Source organism: Hibiscus syriacus, unplaced genomic scaffold (genome assembly GCF_006381635.1).
Source record: "Hibiscus syriacus cultivar Baekdansim isolate YM2019G1 unplaced genomic scaffold, ASM638163v2 tig00005406_pilon, whole genome shotgun sequence".
NCBI classification, from domain to species: Eukaryota; Viridiplantae; Streptophyta; class Magnoliopsida; order Malvales; family Malvaceae; genus Hibiscus; species Hibiscus syriacus.
Genome location: NW_024062056.1, coordinates 3,725,977 through 3,744,877, shown reverse-complemented (window position 1 = coordinate 3,744,877; position 18,901 = coordinate 3,725,977). Strand labels below are relative to the sequence as shown.

The 18,901-nt window shown below is 31.2% G+C and overlaps 1 protein-coding gene across 1 annotated transcript; it reads right to left on the bottom strand.

Annotated features, from left to right (window-relative positions):
- Positions 1-3,291: 3,291 nt before the first annotated feature.
- Positions 3,292-6,213, bottom strand: LOC120199325 (replication factor C subunit 2-like). Its single transcript, XM_039200441.1, has 8 exons — positions 6,090-6,213; positions 5,856-6,058; positions 5,223-5,329; positions 5,024-5,125; positions 4,578-4,773; positions 4,042-4,170; positions 3,764-3,958; positions 3,292-3,673 (listed from the first exon to the last, which is right to left on the bottom strand). Exons 2-8 carry the CDS (start codon positions 6,012-6,014, stop codon positions 3,557-3,559), a joined length of 1,005 nt encoding a protein of 334 aa, XP_039056372.1. The 5' UTR covers positions 6,015-6,058; positions 6,090-6,213; the 3' UTR covers positions 3,292-3,556.
- Between the last annotated feature and the right edge of the window lie 12,688 nt (positions 6,214-18,901).

Sequence of the window (18,901 nt, the reverse complement as noted above, 5' to 3'; positions counted from 1 at the left end):
ATACAATAATTTAAAAACTTATTATAATTTACGTGAGTTGCACACTCATTACCAATACATAAATTCATATAATTTCTTAGTTTTTGCATACAAAGTGCCGATATGGAAATTCATAAACTAATTATGAATTTCTTAACTTTTTGCACACTTAGTGTCTATTAGGTAATCATCATACATATATCAATAAATCATAAATCTATAATTACCGTAACATCTACGTACATAAATAAATGCACTCACCTGGCTTGCCTCGCTTTGATATCCCAAAACTCAAAAACTGGTTACTCAGGAACTTGGCCTTTGCCTTTTGCTTTGCTTGTCTCAGGAGCTTGATTTCGATCTATTCCATATCCATTAAATACATGTACAATATCAATTGTTTGTATGTTTTCAAACAATTACACTTAAACATTACTCAAAAGTACTTATTATAAACTTTTCTACAACAATATCAACCTATCTTACAATTTCTGACTCAATAGTATCGATACCCCTTCCATGGTATCGATACTACTATACTATAGTACCAATACCCTATTACGGTACCGATATCATTTCTGCATTCTGTTAACAATGGTATCGATACCATCCTCATAGTATCGATACTCCCCTCTTGGTATCGATACCACTTGAATCAGTATCGATACTACTCAGCAAATTCTACTAATTTTAAGCATATAGTATCGGTATTGTTCTATCAGTACCGATACGATTACCCAAATTTTCCATTTTTCAACCCGAAACTTACCAAATTTGGTCAAATTTCCTTATGTTTACTCCCAACAATACTATGTAATTCTTCTCTACTTAACCATACTAACTTTCATTCATTTATCTTCTTAAAACATCTAAGATCTTCCAAGAACATTTTTATCTAAGAATCATAACACTTTTTCTATCATGTTCTTAATCTCATCCAATGCTTCTAATCTCTTATTACTTCTTTGACAAGTCAAATATACTAATAAACATCAGTAAAATCTCATATCTTAACATATCATTCAAAAACTCATTTCTTTAAATCTTAAATATTTCACTAATCATTTAGTTTTAATCCCATTTAAACCTTCATTAAGCTTCCACACCACTTAAGGTTTCAAAACTATCCCTTATACTAAAAGAAAAACCAACTTCAAGAAAGCTCACCTTTGGCATGGAGGAGAGCACGGGACAAGCAAGAAATCCCATTTACTTACCTCTTTTTCCTCTTCTTAATATCCCAACTAAAATAATTTTTTAAATCCATTTCCCTCTAAAGGATCAAAATGCCCTTATATTCTTCAATTCTTAGTAATTAGTCTTTAACACAAATCCTCATTCATTTTCTTATACTTTACCATTTAGTCGATTAAATCTTCCAAATTTTAAATCATTTCAATATAATCACTAACCTAATATTTGGGTATTACAGCTCTACCCTACATGTTGAAATTTGGGCACTCGCAGACGAACTCACGGTGGCGTGGGAGAAAGGTTTTAGGAAAATCGATGTGGAGATAGATAAGAAGGAAGCAGTTCAAATCCTATCTCTTCTCTTATCTGCATTTGAACCAACCTTATTTCGTAGAGTTCGGTCGATAGACAATGGCAAGTCAAGATAATACATATTCACCGAGACACGAATGAAGTGGAGAATGTTATAGCTCACTTTTGTCATAGAACTTTACTTGATCGGATGGAACTTGATGATCCTCCTGATATTATTCGTCGCCTTCCCCAACTTGATATGAATAAGTGAAGTAGGAGTCAGCTATTAACATGGTTTTCAGAACCGGACCGGTTAGCGAACCGACCATGCTACCGGTTCACTGGTTCAACCGGTCGAACCGGTCCGACCGGTCGGAAGAACCGGACGACGTCATAATTATTTAAAAAATTAAATAAAAATATCAAAAATATTTAATAAAAAATATTTTTTTATATCACAAGTCATATTCAAAGCAAATCATAACATATATAAGTTAAAAACCATAAAATCAAGTGAAATAAAATGATTCAAATTAACTACAATATAATATTTAAGGTAAAACATATTAAATAATAAATATAATTATATAACTATAATTAAAAAATGAATTTGGGGCTAAAAAATCATAGCAAAATGATATTGTTTGGTTTTTTTTTAAAAACAATCTCACATGGCTAAGAAACATAGAAGAGCATCCCAAAAGTCTAAAGAAAAAATATGAGAACAAAACAATCCAACATGACTAAGAAACATAGAAGAGCATCTCAACTAACTTCTATAAATAATAGAGGTAATTTGGCATTTAAAATCATGGAGTCTTTTGGTGAGCATTGAGTGAACTATTTTTTCACTTTAATCAATCTCGAATTTTAGGCTTCAATCGAGCTTCTAAATTTTTTTTAGTTCAAGTTTTTTCGAGTTCAAGTTTCAATATTATATTTCGAGTTCGAGTTGAACTTGATAATTTTTAGCTCGTGAGTTTGAGTCGAGTTGAGCTTACTTTTAAAGTTTTCAAGTTCGAGTCGAGCTCAGCAATACTCGAGTTCGACTTGGCTCATTTAACAAACGACGTCGTTTGGTTTAATTTGTTTTTAAAAAAAACAATTAGCGATTTTTTCTGATTTTTAACCGATCCAGTTTGAACGGTTCAACAGTTCCGACCGGTTCACTAGTAGCGGTTCAACCGGTGTAAATTGAACCGGACTAGACAACGGTTCCCAATTGAACCGGCCGGTCCGGTTTTCAAAACAATGGCTATTAATATAGCCTTCTTTTTTAACAAAAAAAAATACAACAAAACTGTTGAAGCTTATAAATAACAAATACTAGTAAATGTAAGTAAAACTTTATTTGACTAAAAAATTCAACTCATAATTTTATAAACTAAACTCGAAAAAAATTTAAATCAAAATTGAATTATAAAATAAAGCTCAAATATCTTAAATTTCTAGTAATTAGTGAAATGATTTTAAAATTTGAATCGAATTTCTCAACTATAAATATATACATATAATATCAATAGTACCATAAAGTTTAAATATTTACAATTAAATTTAAATAAATTCAAACAACTCGAATCAACTCTACTTAATTCTAATTTTATAAACACAACTCGACTCAAAAAAATTTAAATAGAATTTGAGTTATAACGAGACTCATCAACCCAAATAACTCAATATATTATAATTAGACTTGATTCGATAAAATGCTCACCCTTAAATATCAAGAAGCGTACAGACGTTGCTTGAAGTTACATCTAATGAGACAGAAAAAGAATAATACAGCTCTTAATCTTAAAGCCCATCATCAGGTTCTTGGGCTCCTTAACATTTGGAGATAAAATGTCCATATGAAGAAAAAGGCATCAAATTCTTAAGTGAAACCAACAAAACATTCCGCGCCATCGTTCACTAGCATCAAATACAAGAGCCATGGAACAATGACGAGTTCCTGTGCAATAAACAACTTCAGTATTACTGTCAACACAAGGTCCTACTCCTACATATGATACCTAACATCTCCAAATGCAATGCTTAATATATATATCAGGACGAAGCACGCAGCGGGTTCTATTATTACTAGCCGCCTTTAACTTATGCCAGCTTTAGCGGTTTCACGGGCTAGCGAAAACTTCGCCAGAAGTCCGCACAACTGAAGATATGAACCAACTCCATCGCAGATTCGCATATGCGCAAACCCGGTTTCCTGCAACTCACAACAAACAAGGAGATATCGTGGCAAAGACTAATTTTGTTCTAAGACGAAATAAAAACAGGCCTAGAAAGATAGATGTACCTTCATGAATTCCAGTATCAAGTACTCAGCCATATCATAATTCTTTATTATTCGGAAAAGTGTCGTGATTATATCAGTTGGAGAATACCCCAAATCATAGAGTTGCTTCAGACCCAAACAAGCATCATCGAATTTCCCTTCAAGTACATGGCGAACCATGTTCTTCACGTGCAATGGATGAGGCTGGTCACAAACCTGAACAGAAACCAAATTTTTATATAGCATTCCTGAAGTTACAAAACATACCGAATTGGTACAAGTCTTTTCTGAGTTGCAACCTTGAAAACATTTTCTTGGTTGACAAAATGAAATCCACTGTATGTAGCTTGTAAGTTGTTCAATGCTTGCCTCATATCACCGTCAGCAGTGAAAATGATAGCTTCAAGACCCTCTGGAACATGCGGAACCTTAACCAGTGGCAAAATGAGATCAATCATGCATTTGTATCAACTTCAACAACAATCACTGATGACAGGATTTCCATTAGTTCAAAACAATAAACCTTTCACTCGTACATAAGTGAATTTAAACAATTATTTCAAAGTAATTAGATAAGATTCTCCCTCTATTTCCTATTTCTTGACTAATAAATGAACCATTCACCACTAATTTTAGTGTAACAAAGCAAATAAAAAAAGAGGAACTCACATGAAAAAAAGGATAAATTGGAAACATGCAAATGTTAGCATTGCACATAGGCTAACCAATATGAGTAAATAAGAAAACTAGAAGAAATAAACAAACTAAATACAAGATTTCACAGTTTAGCCAACATACAGAGGATCAGAAAACTTATTGAAAGAAAATATTGTACCTTTTCAGCACCTACAACCACCATGAGACGGCCTAGAATCTCTTGATCAGATAGCCTTGAAAATCGGACAAGTGCACATCTACTCTGAATAGGCTCAATAACTTTTGATGATGTATTGCAAGCAAGAGCAAAACGAGTAGAATTTGAATATATTTCCATTGTCCTCCTCAAGGCTTGTTGTGCACCAGATGTCATGCTAATGTTATAAAATATATAAGCATCAGATACTCAATCCAAAACAAAATCAAAGAAAAAAAAAATGTGACTGTAAGTCACAACAATGCTTATAAACTCAAAATCAGAAGCTGCATCAGCGAAAATTAACAAAATATCAATACACCAGGTAAGATGATTTATCCATATTTAGTAGATAAAAGCAATTTTTCAGGAGACAAAAGATGCAACGTTAAAAGCGAAATTTATGGGATACTCATATAATGGTTTACCTGTCAGCTTCATCCAGGATAACTATCTTGTGTCGTCCAGGAGGTAAAGTTACTTTCTTTTGAGCAAACATCTTAATTTTGTTCCGGACAACATCTATTCCCCTATAAAAGTAAAAGAAAAGTTAAAACCAAAGTTTTCAAATTTGTTATTCAAGTATTAAAAAAATTAGAATGCCATGAAACGCAAACATTTACTTACCTGTCATCAGATGCATTAAGCTCCAAAACAGCCTCCCTATAGTTTGGCCCCAAAAGCTCATGTGCAAGAGCCAAAATACTAGTTGTTTTACCAGTTCCGGGAGGACCCTAAAAAATATCATGCAGAATGTTCATGCAATCTTGTTCATTTCTAGGAACTTTCTAATTTGCTTTCTTTCGTCTACTCGTTAAACACATTAAATCCTTGAATAAAAAACAGTCCTAAATGAAAAAAGAAAAAAATCAAGTTTTTTTTTCTACACCAGATCTCGCAACAACTAAGGGAAAAATCACCCTATTTATTTTACCGTCATTGCCAACCAAATTTTAGGGTTTTCACAGAGAGATTCCCTAAACTTTTTAACGTAATAGTTGAATACTACCACACAATAAAGCTAAACCAAAATCCACCAGTTATTCTAGGTTTCCTAGCAGAGCTTTCACTTCTATAAATTGGGGGTTTTAATTACACTAAACAATCTGGAAAGAGTCTGCACTTCTATACGTTGGGGGGTTTAACTACATTAAACAAAATGGCTAATTCAAGTAATAATAAAACATTTTAGATGGCTATTGAGCAACTGAATCGTAATCAGAGGTATAAACTTAAATAGTGAGAAGAAGAAGAAGGTACGGATAAGATGAGATTGGGCATGTTGCCATCGCGAGCGATTACTTGGAGCCGAGATACGCCGTCTTCATTGCCGACTATATCAGAGACTTTGTTTGGCCGGTATTTTTCAACCCAGGGCACGTCGTAACCGGCGGCGGTGGACGATGAAGAGGATGCCATTGCGGTGTTAAGACAGTAAAGGGTTCGCTAAGTTGAGGTGCCCGATCTTACTTTAAATAAAATCCCCTTTTGCTCCGAAGTGCCTTTTCTTCAATTTGGAGGGAAACAAACCGAAAACCTCACCCCCACTTCCCCGCTCTTACTTCTTTTGCGTGGAAGGGTCTCTAAATTTGCACAATTTAAAGATGGTTCCCTTATCTGTAGAACGGACATGGGACGGATTAGGTCGGGATCCAATTAACTTGATCTAACCCAAAAATATATATTTCTTTTACCCGAAATTTGTTCTAATCTAAATTCAGGATAATTTCATATTACTGGAAATTGATTTTTTTTTTTAATAAAATTTAAACTCAATTTGAAATAAATATATTTATAAAAATATTAATTTTATTCAATAAAAATATAGATCTAATTGAAAAAGTAATATAGACATTAATTTTATTATAATTATCTATAAATATATAAGTTATAATTACATTATTTTTCATGTGGGGTTGAGTATTTTTCATCATAAACCCTAACCGATTCAAACATGTCTTTTAAAAGCCTTGACTCGAACCAAGATTTTTTTAAAAAAATTCAATCCAATAGGGTCGTGTCGGAACCCATCGGGTTCGAGTCTCGTGCCCATCCCTTTTTCTCTACGCTTATTATCGTAAAAATCACAGAAATCAAGAGACCTCAATACTTAAAGGGATAGTTATTATCTCTAAAGGTTTTAAGTTTGAGCATGGGTGTTTGAGCGTTTGTTATCAAATAATTAAAAATCGTTCAATCATATATTATCTTATAATCACTTTAAACTAATAAAAAATCATAAAATCCCTCATGCGAAAATATGTGAATTCAACATTCATATTTTTTATTAAGTTAAGGTGATTACAAAGTAGTATATGTCTTAAATACTCTCAACCATTTGACAATAAAAGTTCAATCACAAATGTTACATTTGATGGTGCTTAAATCCAAGATCTCTGAAAATAACAACATTTTCTTTAATCACTAAGATAATTTGGTTCGTGTAACATTCATATTTAAGTGACCGAGGGTCGTGAAATGACTCAAATCTATTTATAATGGTAAAGGTAGAGGATTAAATTGGGTGATTTACATTTTAGACTATTAAATTTAATTTTTTTGAAAAATATGTTTTGTATTATAATACATATAATACAAATATTTGTTTCGTTAAAAAATCTCTTTAAATTTAAACGAAAGAAAAAGAGTACACCGTACTAATATAATTAAGGTGTACATCAACTAGGGGTGTAAAAACTGGCTGAAACCGACTCGAGTCAAAACTGTTTTTGACATGTGCTGTGGCGATCCAAAACCGACTCGAGTTGAAACTGGTGTTGACCTGAACCCTAGTTGGACTTGGAAATTGTGGATCTGAACCCGACCTGCACCCTACTTGAGAACGACTTAAACCCAAATTAAACCGAAATTATGATACCTGAACCAAAACTACATCCGACTGATGTGAACCTGAACCCAAGATTGACCAGGTAAATAGCTGGTATTACCCGACCTGTTTTCAACCTGACATGTTATGAACCTGACTTGTAATTGACTTAACATGTAAATGATCCGACATATTGTTGAACTGATCAGATATTTACCTGACTTATAAGTAATAAGTTACAATTAATATAATTATGTTATTTTAAATTTATAATAAACTTATGATAATTAAATTAATATGATTACTTTTTGAAATTTAGTTTTTATATTAATTATAATTTGTATATTATAAATTTGGGTTTTATATTAATTCCAATTCTTTATATTCTTTATAATTCTTATATTATAAATTTTATTTATAATCATTACATTAAATTTAGATATTGTCTTATTGAACATGATTTTATTAGATTATATAAATTGACTTAAAATATTTATAAATCTAATTTACTTTTAATGTGAAAATTGATTAATAATTTAAGTATAACTTAACTTAAAATTTTAAAATAAATATATATTAGTTGAATGACATAACAAATACTAAAACAAAAATATTATAAATGAATAAATTAATTTTATCACACTTGAATACAATAAAATCAACTAAAAAATAAATTTATGTTGAAATAAATGCTCTCATATCTTATAGCCAAGGTTTTACAAGGCTAAAAGCTTATCTTTACTACCAAAAATATCATCATCGAGCCTTTATACCTAAATGATGCCAACATGTTTAATTATGGGCAACTTTCTAGCTTTAAAAGCCAAAATGCCACCAACATAATTTAACATGAGTAACTATTTAGATAAGAATTTACAAGGTACAAAAATTGATTTAAGTCAGACCAACAACAATAATTTACAAGGCATGAGTGAGTAATAGACAACATCACTGTATCAATTCAACAAGACTCATTGCATCAATTCAGCAAGCATCCTACATTAAGAAAGCATGCAATCAGTGGTAAAGCCAAAGGGAATTCGATGGCCAATAGTGCAAAACATTTCCGACTTTACCAAACCTTTACAAATATCAAGTAGAAGCAAACAATATCATACAGAAGCAAACAATATAAAACAGAATCAAGCACCAACTATAGCTTCTTGTAAAACACCATACAAAAAAATTATTAATAAACTATTTGAAACTTTTATTAAAAAAACATAATAAATATAAAATATCAAGTTACCTTTGAAGGGAAGAAAAAAGACAGAATCTCCAATTCCAATGGTTTCAGTGACCATTAGACACCCTAAAAATTTAAAAGGAAAATTAAAATAATTAATAAACAATTTGAAATATTAATGACATTAACATAAAAAAACAATTTGGCTTACCTTTATATAGAAGACTCGTTAACCATAGTAAAGTATTCTTCATCTTTATCCTCCGACTCAAAACCATACAACCAATTACGGGTTGTTACAAAAATATCAACATTTTTAGGTAAGAGTTTAGCTCTTAATTTGTTAAAAAATACCCCCCTATACTAAAGGACGATTCAGGTGCAACTGAAATAATTGGAATAGCCAATATATCTCTCACCATGCATGAAAGTACCGGATATAAAATACTTTGATTTTTTCAATACTCCAAAATATCAAAGTCAGTTTCTCCAATATGAGGGACAAGAGGCAAATTGATGTAAGAATCAACATCAGATCGTCCACACCTTGAAGCAGCTAAATTGACATCAAAAGTCTAAAAAATAAAAGACAAAAATTAGTAAATGAAAACAAGAAATAAATAAGATAAAATTCAACTCAAAATTGTAATAACTAACTTGAAATAGATATGATTTTCTAAATGTTCGAGGTCGATTGGAAATTGAGTCATTTCTGCCTAAGGATGTGTTACTTTGGACAGAAGAAGAGGAAGAACTACAAGGTACATTTTTTGAATACAATACATATCACTCAATAACCTCATTATAAATGAGACTTACCCTCTGTTGAACCTCATCCTCAACATAAATAACATTGTACAACTCTTTCAAAAGTTGTAATTTATATTGAGGATTAAGTAAAACAGCAAAAGACAGAATCATTGAGTGATCAGACCAATATGTCTCATATTGTTCAAGCATGGGTCTTACCATTACAGAAATACCTTCACAGGGATCATTATGAGCATCACACAATAATTTTTCAATTGCAACAACGTTAGCCAAATACACGTTAGAAGTTGGATACTTAAAACAGAGAACATAGTAGTAATTTCATAAAAAGGCTCAAGAAAATCACAATTTGTTTGAACAATTTCCCACTCATGATCAGTAATGAAATCCAACTCATTTTCCATATTAACAAACAATTTAATTGCTAATCCAGCCTCAAGTGCCCTATGAACAATCATGTAAGTAGAATTCCATCGAGTAGGAACATCCAATACTAACTTACCAGAGAAAGAAGAATCACAGTCTTTAATAGTTAATTCAAATGCATAAAGTCGGGAATCAGAAGAATCAGTAAACTTAACAATCTCACGCATTTTAATAACAGATGAATCAATTATCTTCAAACATTTTTGAACTTTCAAGTTCAAAATGTGGCAGCACACCTAAGTTTTTCATTCTCAACAATATTATATGCATAACCATGGCACAGACGAGCCTCAACAAACAATTCATAGTATTTGTTTTGATCAAAACAACTTACCAAAGCAGGATTTTTAGCAAGATATTCCTTATAAGATTGGCATTTCTCAGTATGCCTTATAGGGTTAGATGTACTAATATAAGAATCAGCTGTATACCTTTTATTTTTGCAGTACTTACACTCGGCATAAACAAAACCATCAATAGATTTGATGAAGGTGTAATGCTCCCAAACATGAGAAGTTCTTCTCCTGAACTCGGCTGAACATTTAGCCTTCCTCTTATATGATTTATTGATATCAACTGCTTTTGACAGTATATCATTTACATCACCTTGCAAAAAAAAAACCAGTGTTAGTATACAAAATTAAAATTTTCAAATATATATATATATAAAGAATATACAAAAAAAGAATGAGCAGTTTACCTCTTTCAGAATGTTCTTCATTCTGATATGTTGGGTTTTCTACTACAAAACAAATAAAGAATATATTAATTCTAATATTAAAATAAAAAAATGAAAAAAGGAATGAGAAATACTTGGATAATTCAACTCGTAAGACAAATTATCCATGAAATCATAGAAAAAAAATAAAGGTTTCGAATAGTTTGGATTTGGGTTCGGATTCAGATTCGGGTTTGGATTGGGTTCGGGTTTGGATTGGGTTCGGGTTTAGTTTTGGGTTCAGTTTTGGGTTGGGGTTTGGTTTCATGTTCGAGTTTGGGTTTGGGTTCAGGTTTGGGTTAGGGTTAGGGGTTAGAGAAGATGAACAATGGTGAATTTGATCTAAACAAACAGTTTGGGTTTTGATTTTTAGTGTTTTTAAGGATCAAATAAGGGTTTCGGGATGAACAAGGATGAACTGTTGTTTGGGTTTGGTGTTTGATCGAAAAAACCAAGTTGGTTTTAAGTTTTGGGTGTTTGTAAGGGTTTGGGGAAGAACACGGATGAACAATGGATGAACTTTTGGGTGTTTGATCGAAAAAACAAGAATGGGTTTAGGTTTTGGTGTTTGTGGAGATCAAATAATGGTTTTGGGATGAACATGGATGAACACGAGATGAATTTTTGGGTGTTTGATAAAAAAGGAAATAGTTTGGGTTTTGGTGTTTCTGAAGATCAAATGAGGGTTTTTGGGATGAACACGAATGAACAAGGGTTGAAATTATGAGTGTTTGATCGAAAAAACACGAAATGGTTTGGGTTTTGGTGTTAGTGAAGATCAAATGAGGGTTTTTGGGATGAACACGGATGAAAAATTATGAACACGGATGAATTTCTAGAGAGAATGTAGAGGATTTTGAGAGAATCGGAGAGTTAGAGAGAGAGAGAGATAGCAAAATAACAAAATGAGAAAAGGAAAGGAAAATGGTTGGAAAATGAAAAAATTTGCCTTTTATACGGGTTCGTTTGTGTTTCGGGTTTGGGTTTTGACCTACATATTTTTTAACTTCATTTGGATTGTAGCTTTGTCTCCTAATTTTAAATTTATTCAATTTAGTCCAAATTTAATGATGCAATATATTAATTTAAGCTTCATATTTAAAATTTCTTCAATTTAGCCCAAATTTAATGTTACAATTTATTAATTTAAGCTTCATATTTAAAATTTGTTCAATTTGATCCTTAGATATTTTCCAATTCTTTCAATTAATATATATGATTATATTAATAAATTAATATATAGGTTATATATACTAATGAACTATATAATGTATGGTTTATATATACCATATAGTTTTTATATACTATATAGTTTATATATACTAATGAACTATATAATATATAGTTTGTATATACCATATAATTTTTATATATATAGTTTTTATATATAGTTCATATGTAAACTATATAGTATATATAAACTATATACGTAGTATATATATAAATAGTTTATTAATTAATGTATTCAACTATATAGTATTCATACTTATAATATATACTCTGAATTTATATAGTATAAATTTTATAAGTATAAATTATAGTATATACTATATAAATATCAACTATAGTATATAGTTTATATATAAACTATAGTTTATATAGTTTTTATATATAGTTCATATGTAAATTATACTATATAGTATATATAGTTTATATATATAATATATAGTATATAAATATCAACTATAGTATGTAGTATATAAATATAAACTATAGTTTATATATAGTATATACTATATAAATAGTTTATATAGTTCACTAATAAACTATATATATAGTTCATATGTAAACTATATAGTTTAAATAATTTATACATATAGTTCATATGTAAATATCAATTATATTTTATATGTAAACTATAGTTCATATATAAACTATATAGTTTATATATATAATATATACTATATAAATATTTTATATAGTTCACTAGTAAACTATATATATAGTTCATATGTAAACTATATAGTTTACATAGTTTATATAGTTTATATTAATAAACTATTTAATTTATACATAGTATATATTATTTATAATTATACATAATATATAAATATAGATTGTATAATTTATATATAATTTATATATAAACTATATAATTTATATTAATAAACTATGTAGTTTATATATAGTTCAATAGTTCATATATAAACTATATAGTATTATAATTTATACATGGCATATATAGTTTATACATTATATATAAATATTAATTATAGTTGTTTCATTTTGTTTCTCAACTTTTGAAATGAATGCAATTTAGTTCATTTTACAATTTTTTTTCATATTTTACAGTCATTTTGATTTGATCCCTTTGTGTTGTTTAATTTATTTAAATTTTTATTTGTAATTTAATATTTGCTCAATTTAGTCCTTAAAATTATATTTGCATATGAAATTGACCCATACTTATTACTTATTTATATTTTTTTAATTTGTCTATAACTTTTTAAATGGGTATAATTTTGTACTTTTTTGTATTAATTTCAACCTCACATTTTAAAATTATTTTTATTTGATCCCTCATCAATGTGTGTGTTTAATTTATTTAAATTTTAATTTGTAATTTCATATTTGTTCAATTTAGTTCTTAAATTTGTATTTTTTTTATAAAACTGAACCATGATTATTTATATTCTTAGTAATTTACTCTAAATCATATACAATTACAATTTACAATTCAACGTTCACGAAAGACGAAAATAATTAATCCAAAAATAAAAATTAACCCTATTTAAACTCAATTCGTATCTGATAGAGATCCGACCTAAATTTTATCTGCCAATCATGTGATCCGATCTGAACGAGATCCTCCTGAAGTCCATCCAAACCTGAATTAACCTGGTCTTTAACTGCTCCGGACCTGAACTGTTTTGACCTGAACTGATTTACCTGAACTGACATCGATCCGAACTGAAAGTAACCCGATCTGAACCCGAACTGTTCCTGGTGTCAAATCAACCTGAAAATGACCCGATTTGATTTGACATGGACTTGACCTGATTCGAGTCGAAGCATCAAATTTACCTGATTTGACATATATCTGATTTTACCCGACCTGACAGAATCTGACTGAAAACTGAACGAATATCCGATTTTACATCCCTAACATCAACTCAGCCGTCATCATTGTCAAACAAATTAACACACTGCAATACCAATATAATAGCCAACAGATTAGAAAAGCAAAGGTCCTTAAATATAATACCAATATAATACACTCAACTTAACAAAGAGACGCACCAACCAAATTGTACTCAGGTAAACAAGGCTTACACCAAATCTCACTTACCAAGACACTACGCTTGTAACAAATTCTAACATTTTTCATCATATTACTACCGTCATTTGATTGATAAATTAAATCATTTGTGTTAGAATTTTTTAAATATTTTATTTAAATAAATTCAAAAGAAACAAAATAAATATGTTATAAGTTCTAAAAAAATTGTTTAAATTTTCAGTTAAAACTATTTAATGATGTCAGTATTATAAGTGACTCAATTTATTAATAATAAAAGTTAAATGATATGAATTTTTGTTGAATAATGCTCTGGAAAAAAAATCATCAAATAATGCTCTGGTCGAATTATTTGTTGAAATAGAGTGAATGCTACAATGCACGTTAAAATGTATGGATCACCATGCGACACCCAAGCATGGCGCATGGAGCACCATGAAACGCCCATGCTTAGCATATGGAACACCATGCGTTACACTCTTTTTTTTTAATGTTTATATCTCTGTATAGTTCACACTCTGATCCTACAAGTTGTTCGAACCATACCTTGTGGTCATATCCTACTACCATGATATTACAAGTTGCTTGAATTATGCACTGCTATCTTGATAATACAAATTGCTCCAAGTTGCTCAAACCATACCCTGTTATCATGCACTGTTACCCTAAAGCATACCCTACTACCCTGTATAATTCATACCTAACATTTAAAGTTGTTAAAAAATAGTTTTCCGGCTATGTATATGTGTGTGCAAGAATGAATCCGAGAATGAAAATTAAGAAGAGAGCCACAATTGGTGAAGTGTAAAAGATTTAAGTGTTCATTCGTGCGTTTTTTTCTTTACTCATTTTGGTACGTTTTTTTCCGTTATTCTGATTTTAGTAAGTGTAACATTATTTGTTTAATTTTTTGCTATTCTGAATGAAATTATTTATTTAATATGTTAAAATTACAAATAAAAATACAGATAAAAGAAATTTTTGTCAAGTCAAATTGTTGAAAGAAACAGAGAAGTAAGTGTGAATATATTTTATTTGAAGTATTTTACAATTTATTGCTATGTGAATATTATTTCTATAATATTTGTAGTTGTCATTTACTTATACAAATTTATTGTCATTGTTATGATTATGATATTTTTAATATTATATATTATCATTTTACAATTTATGATCATAGTATAACTATTTATGTATCAATATTTTTATTATAAAATACAATTTTTAATTTGTAAAAAAAATGACCAACGAATTTTTCACGATTGTCCATTATAATGGACATATTATGGAAAATGAGATCGATGTTGTTTTTCTATTTGAAAGACCTATAAATATGATATTCAAAAGGGGCTTCACATTTGTGGAAATGAAGTAGAGGATAGAACGAAGAATTCGAGCTACTGTAGATGGTTTGAAGTTTAGGTTTATGGTATGTCCTAATCCAATTAGATTTGTCGTTGTACCATTAGAAGAAGATGATGATATTGAAACCATGATTGGATTACATGAGTCAATAAATATTGCAGTTATTGAGTTATTTGTTGAGGTGTGTAACATATCCGATGTTCTCGGGTCATCAAGAAATGTGTCTGGAAGTTCATCTCAAATGGCTTTTGGAAGTGAGCTTGAGGACCTGACATACAGGTCGATAACCAGTTTTATGGTGCTATTGAAAAGTGAAAATAAAGTCGTTGGGACATTTACAGTAGTAGATTATGGGGCAAGAAATATACATCAGTCGAAATTGATTGTTGATGCTGATGCTAAAATAGGTGGGGAGAAATACATGATGATTCCAGCGAAGATGAAGAAACTAAGGAACCTGTTTTGGCGAATGATGACAATGTGTGCGGAGGTGGTGCACCTAATTTTGGGCATCAATGAAATTCCTACATCGTATCAAGTCACCCCTCACATGTACAAGATAGATTATAAAGCGATGAGGACACCTGAATTGCAAACATACCACATGTAACTCCATATCACGTGGTTGAATCATTCAAAAATTCGAGTGAATTTTCAGTTGGGATGCAATTTGAAGGGAAAGATGAAGCTATGTTGGCGATCAAAGAGTATTCCATCAAAACCCATGTCAATGTTCACGTTGCAAAGTCCAACCAAAAAACCATACATGCAAAGTGTGTTAAATATGTCCCAGAGTCAAGTGGAAGATCATAGTTTCAAATTTTAGAGGCACGATGCTTGGGTCAACACAAGGTAAAATGGTCTTCATACATGTTTACGAAACTCCATCGAACAAGATCACCGATTATTAGACATTGATATAATATGTGAATACATGAAGGTGTTGGTTGAAAAAAATCCAAGGATCCCTTATTTAGTTTTAGCTGCATCCATTCAAAGCTAGTTTGGATAACAAGTAATATACGACAAGGTTTGCAATACGAATTTGAAGGCAATGAAGTTGACGTATAGAGATTGGGTACATCATACTATGAGCTACCAGATTTTTACAAGGAATGAAGTGATTCATCCTGGGAACCATAGTGAAGTCTCAAACCATGCCTGCATGATGCAAGCAAGTTTTCACCTACAAAGGGAGTACTCTTGAACATATTTATATTGAATCTACTTTATACTAGTTATTTACTATATGCTTTTATAATACATTTCATGATAAGAATACTTGTTATGTAGTTAATAAATAACTTAGTATGAACACATCATGCATATTTTTATTTAATATATTAAGCATGTTAGAATAGTCTTATAATCATATTAAGTATATTTATCACATATACATCAAGGCATCATACTTATAATTCATTTCATTAATTCATATGCATTCATATTAGCTCTTAGGCTTTATGCATTAGCTCACACATATTATGAGATGATATAATTAGCTCTCGACCTTCAAACAAAGCTCACATTACCATAATCATACATGACATTAAGGTAATTAGCTCATATCAGCTCAATGTCATGGACTTACCTTGCTTCCTTGCACATGTAGGTACATTGGAGTGTGACACATGTTGAGGTAGCTTGGTGGATTATTTGGACATCATATGCAGCTTACAAATAGCTCACAAAGTAAATGGCAGCTCATGGAACACTAAGGAAAGCTCAATTCAGCTGAAGGAGCTCAAGGCTAGCTAAACTCAGCTAGTTGGACTATTTGGAGTTGAGTTTTCAAAAGTCATATCAATGGTAGCTGAATGTAGCTGAACATGCTATTATAGAGCTTACAAGGACTCGGCTAGGAAGCTTGCTCACAAACAACCCCATGGTTGCTAGCTAGCTCCATACTCAAGCTAGCTTGGAAGGCGACACATGCACGCCCAAGATGGAGCAAATGAGCAACCATCATCCCATGCACAAGGCTGCACCACAAAGCTCCCTAGAATACCCATGTGTGTGCCATATGACTAGCCCTCATATGCCTTGCATGTGGTATCATTTAGGCGCCAAGATAAAGAGCGCTCTCCCTATTCAGCCAAACATCATCTCACATCCAATTTGGCGCCAAATTGAATGGACACAAGAGCTATATGGCCAAGGGTTATTACCCTCCATTTAAACTGAACCATCATCTCTATTTGTAATTAAATTATGACTTTATAGGAAGACACAAGACTGGCCGAAACCCCTTGTAATCATTCAACCATGCCTCTCTATTTCCTATAAATAGGAAAGCATATTTCATTTGTAACTAGACCTTTTTGATTAAATTAAGTGAGATTGTTCACTATCTTAAGTCCTGGTGACTTTTATCGACTTATCAAGTATTTTATACTTGTGGAGTCAACCATTTCCCCTTGATATTTATGGTTTCTATTTCTTATAACTAGTGGGTCAAAGTCCTTTATACCACCCCTTAAAGAAGCAATATAAAGTCAGGGTCTTTGCTCTCTATAGCATTGGTTCTTCTTTGAGTCTTCTTTAAGATACTACCCTCACAACCATCCCATTGTTTCATTAACCAAACCCATAACCATATCAATTATCTTCCGCTTCCATCTCTCATTTATTAAACAGTTTACCTATTCACCTATATGTTTACCACCCTTAACCATCTCATTTGAGCCATTCACTTATGTAGGTTATTTTGCTTCCTTCCTAGATCCACAATCAATCGATAAGGTACAAGTGCCTTACATCAAGTGCTAATCAGAGCTTTGGTGGAAGAAAGCTATGTGCAACAACAACAAAAATAAAAATACAAAAACAAAGAAGTGCAAGTGAAGTGCAAAGTGAAAGAAAACAAGAAAAATCCAGAAAAGAGAAATAAAGCACTCAAAAGAAGAAATTGAAAGCACTCAAAAAGAACAAAGCAAAGAAAAGAAAATAAAGAAAGTTGAAGCACTCATCAACAATTCTCATCACCAAGCCATTCAAGTAAGCCTTTTTAAATTGATTGTGGTGATAGAAGGTTGTGAAGTGACTTGTGTAAGTAACCCCTTTTGTTCTATTCTCTCTATTTCTAAGCCACCATTTCATTATATTTTGTTTACCATTCCTACTAAGCCTTTTGCAGCTGACGCCAAACAAGTAAAATTTACTTGATACGGTTTTGAGTAAAGTCATATAGAACTTGGGACAAGAGAATTGAGAGGAAAAAGGCTGGAGCGTGTGTGAGATCAGAAGAGGATAAGTAAAATCCATTAAAGTCCTAGAGTACAAACACGAGTGGATTCAGTGACATTCAAGTTTTCCTTGGAGTGACTCGTGAGGCTTTGTGAGAGTATATTCTGGTAAGGTCTTTTACACATCTTATTCTTTTCTTATTTCACTAACCATGTCTCGAAGTCCAGGATGAAACCCTGAAAGAGAAGGCCTTAATTTTCAAACTCAAGCAATAATGCATGAAATGTCCAGATTGCTGAAATTAGAATTGGAGCCTTTGCATGATCTTATGGATCAATTTGAAGAATCCTTAGGCAACCGATGAGTAAATCACCCTAGAATGGAAGAAGAATTCGAAGAAGAGGAGACTGAAGTAACATCAATAGCGCGAAGAGATGTTCATCGAAATCAGAATGACAACTTCAACAACATCAAGGTAACCATTCCTCCATTTCAAGGATGAAATGATCCTGAAGCCTATCTTGATTGGGTAATCAAGATCGAACACATTTTTGAATGCCAAAATTATACGAAGCAAAAGAAGGTCAGG

Bases quoted from the DNA above. Each gene is read 5' to 3' on its own strand.
- LOC120199325 (XM_039200441.1), bottom strand. From the start codon at position 6,014: ATGGCATCCTCTTCATCGTCCACCGCCGCCGGTTACGACGTGCCCTGG. The intron at 4,171-4,577 runs GTACAATATTTT...CCACTGGTTAAG, and splicing joins TGGTTGTAGGTGCTGAAAAG to GTTCCGCATGTTCCAGAGGG. The intron at 3,674-3,763 runs GTACATCTATCT...TGTGAGTTGCAG, and splicing joins TGATACTGGAATTCATGAAG to GAAACCGGGTTTGCGCATAT.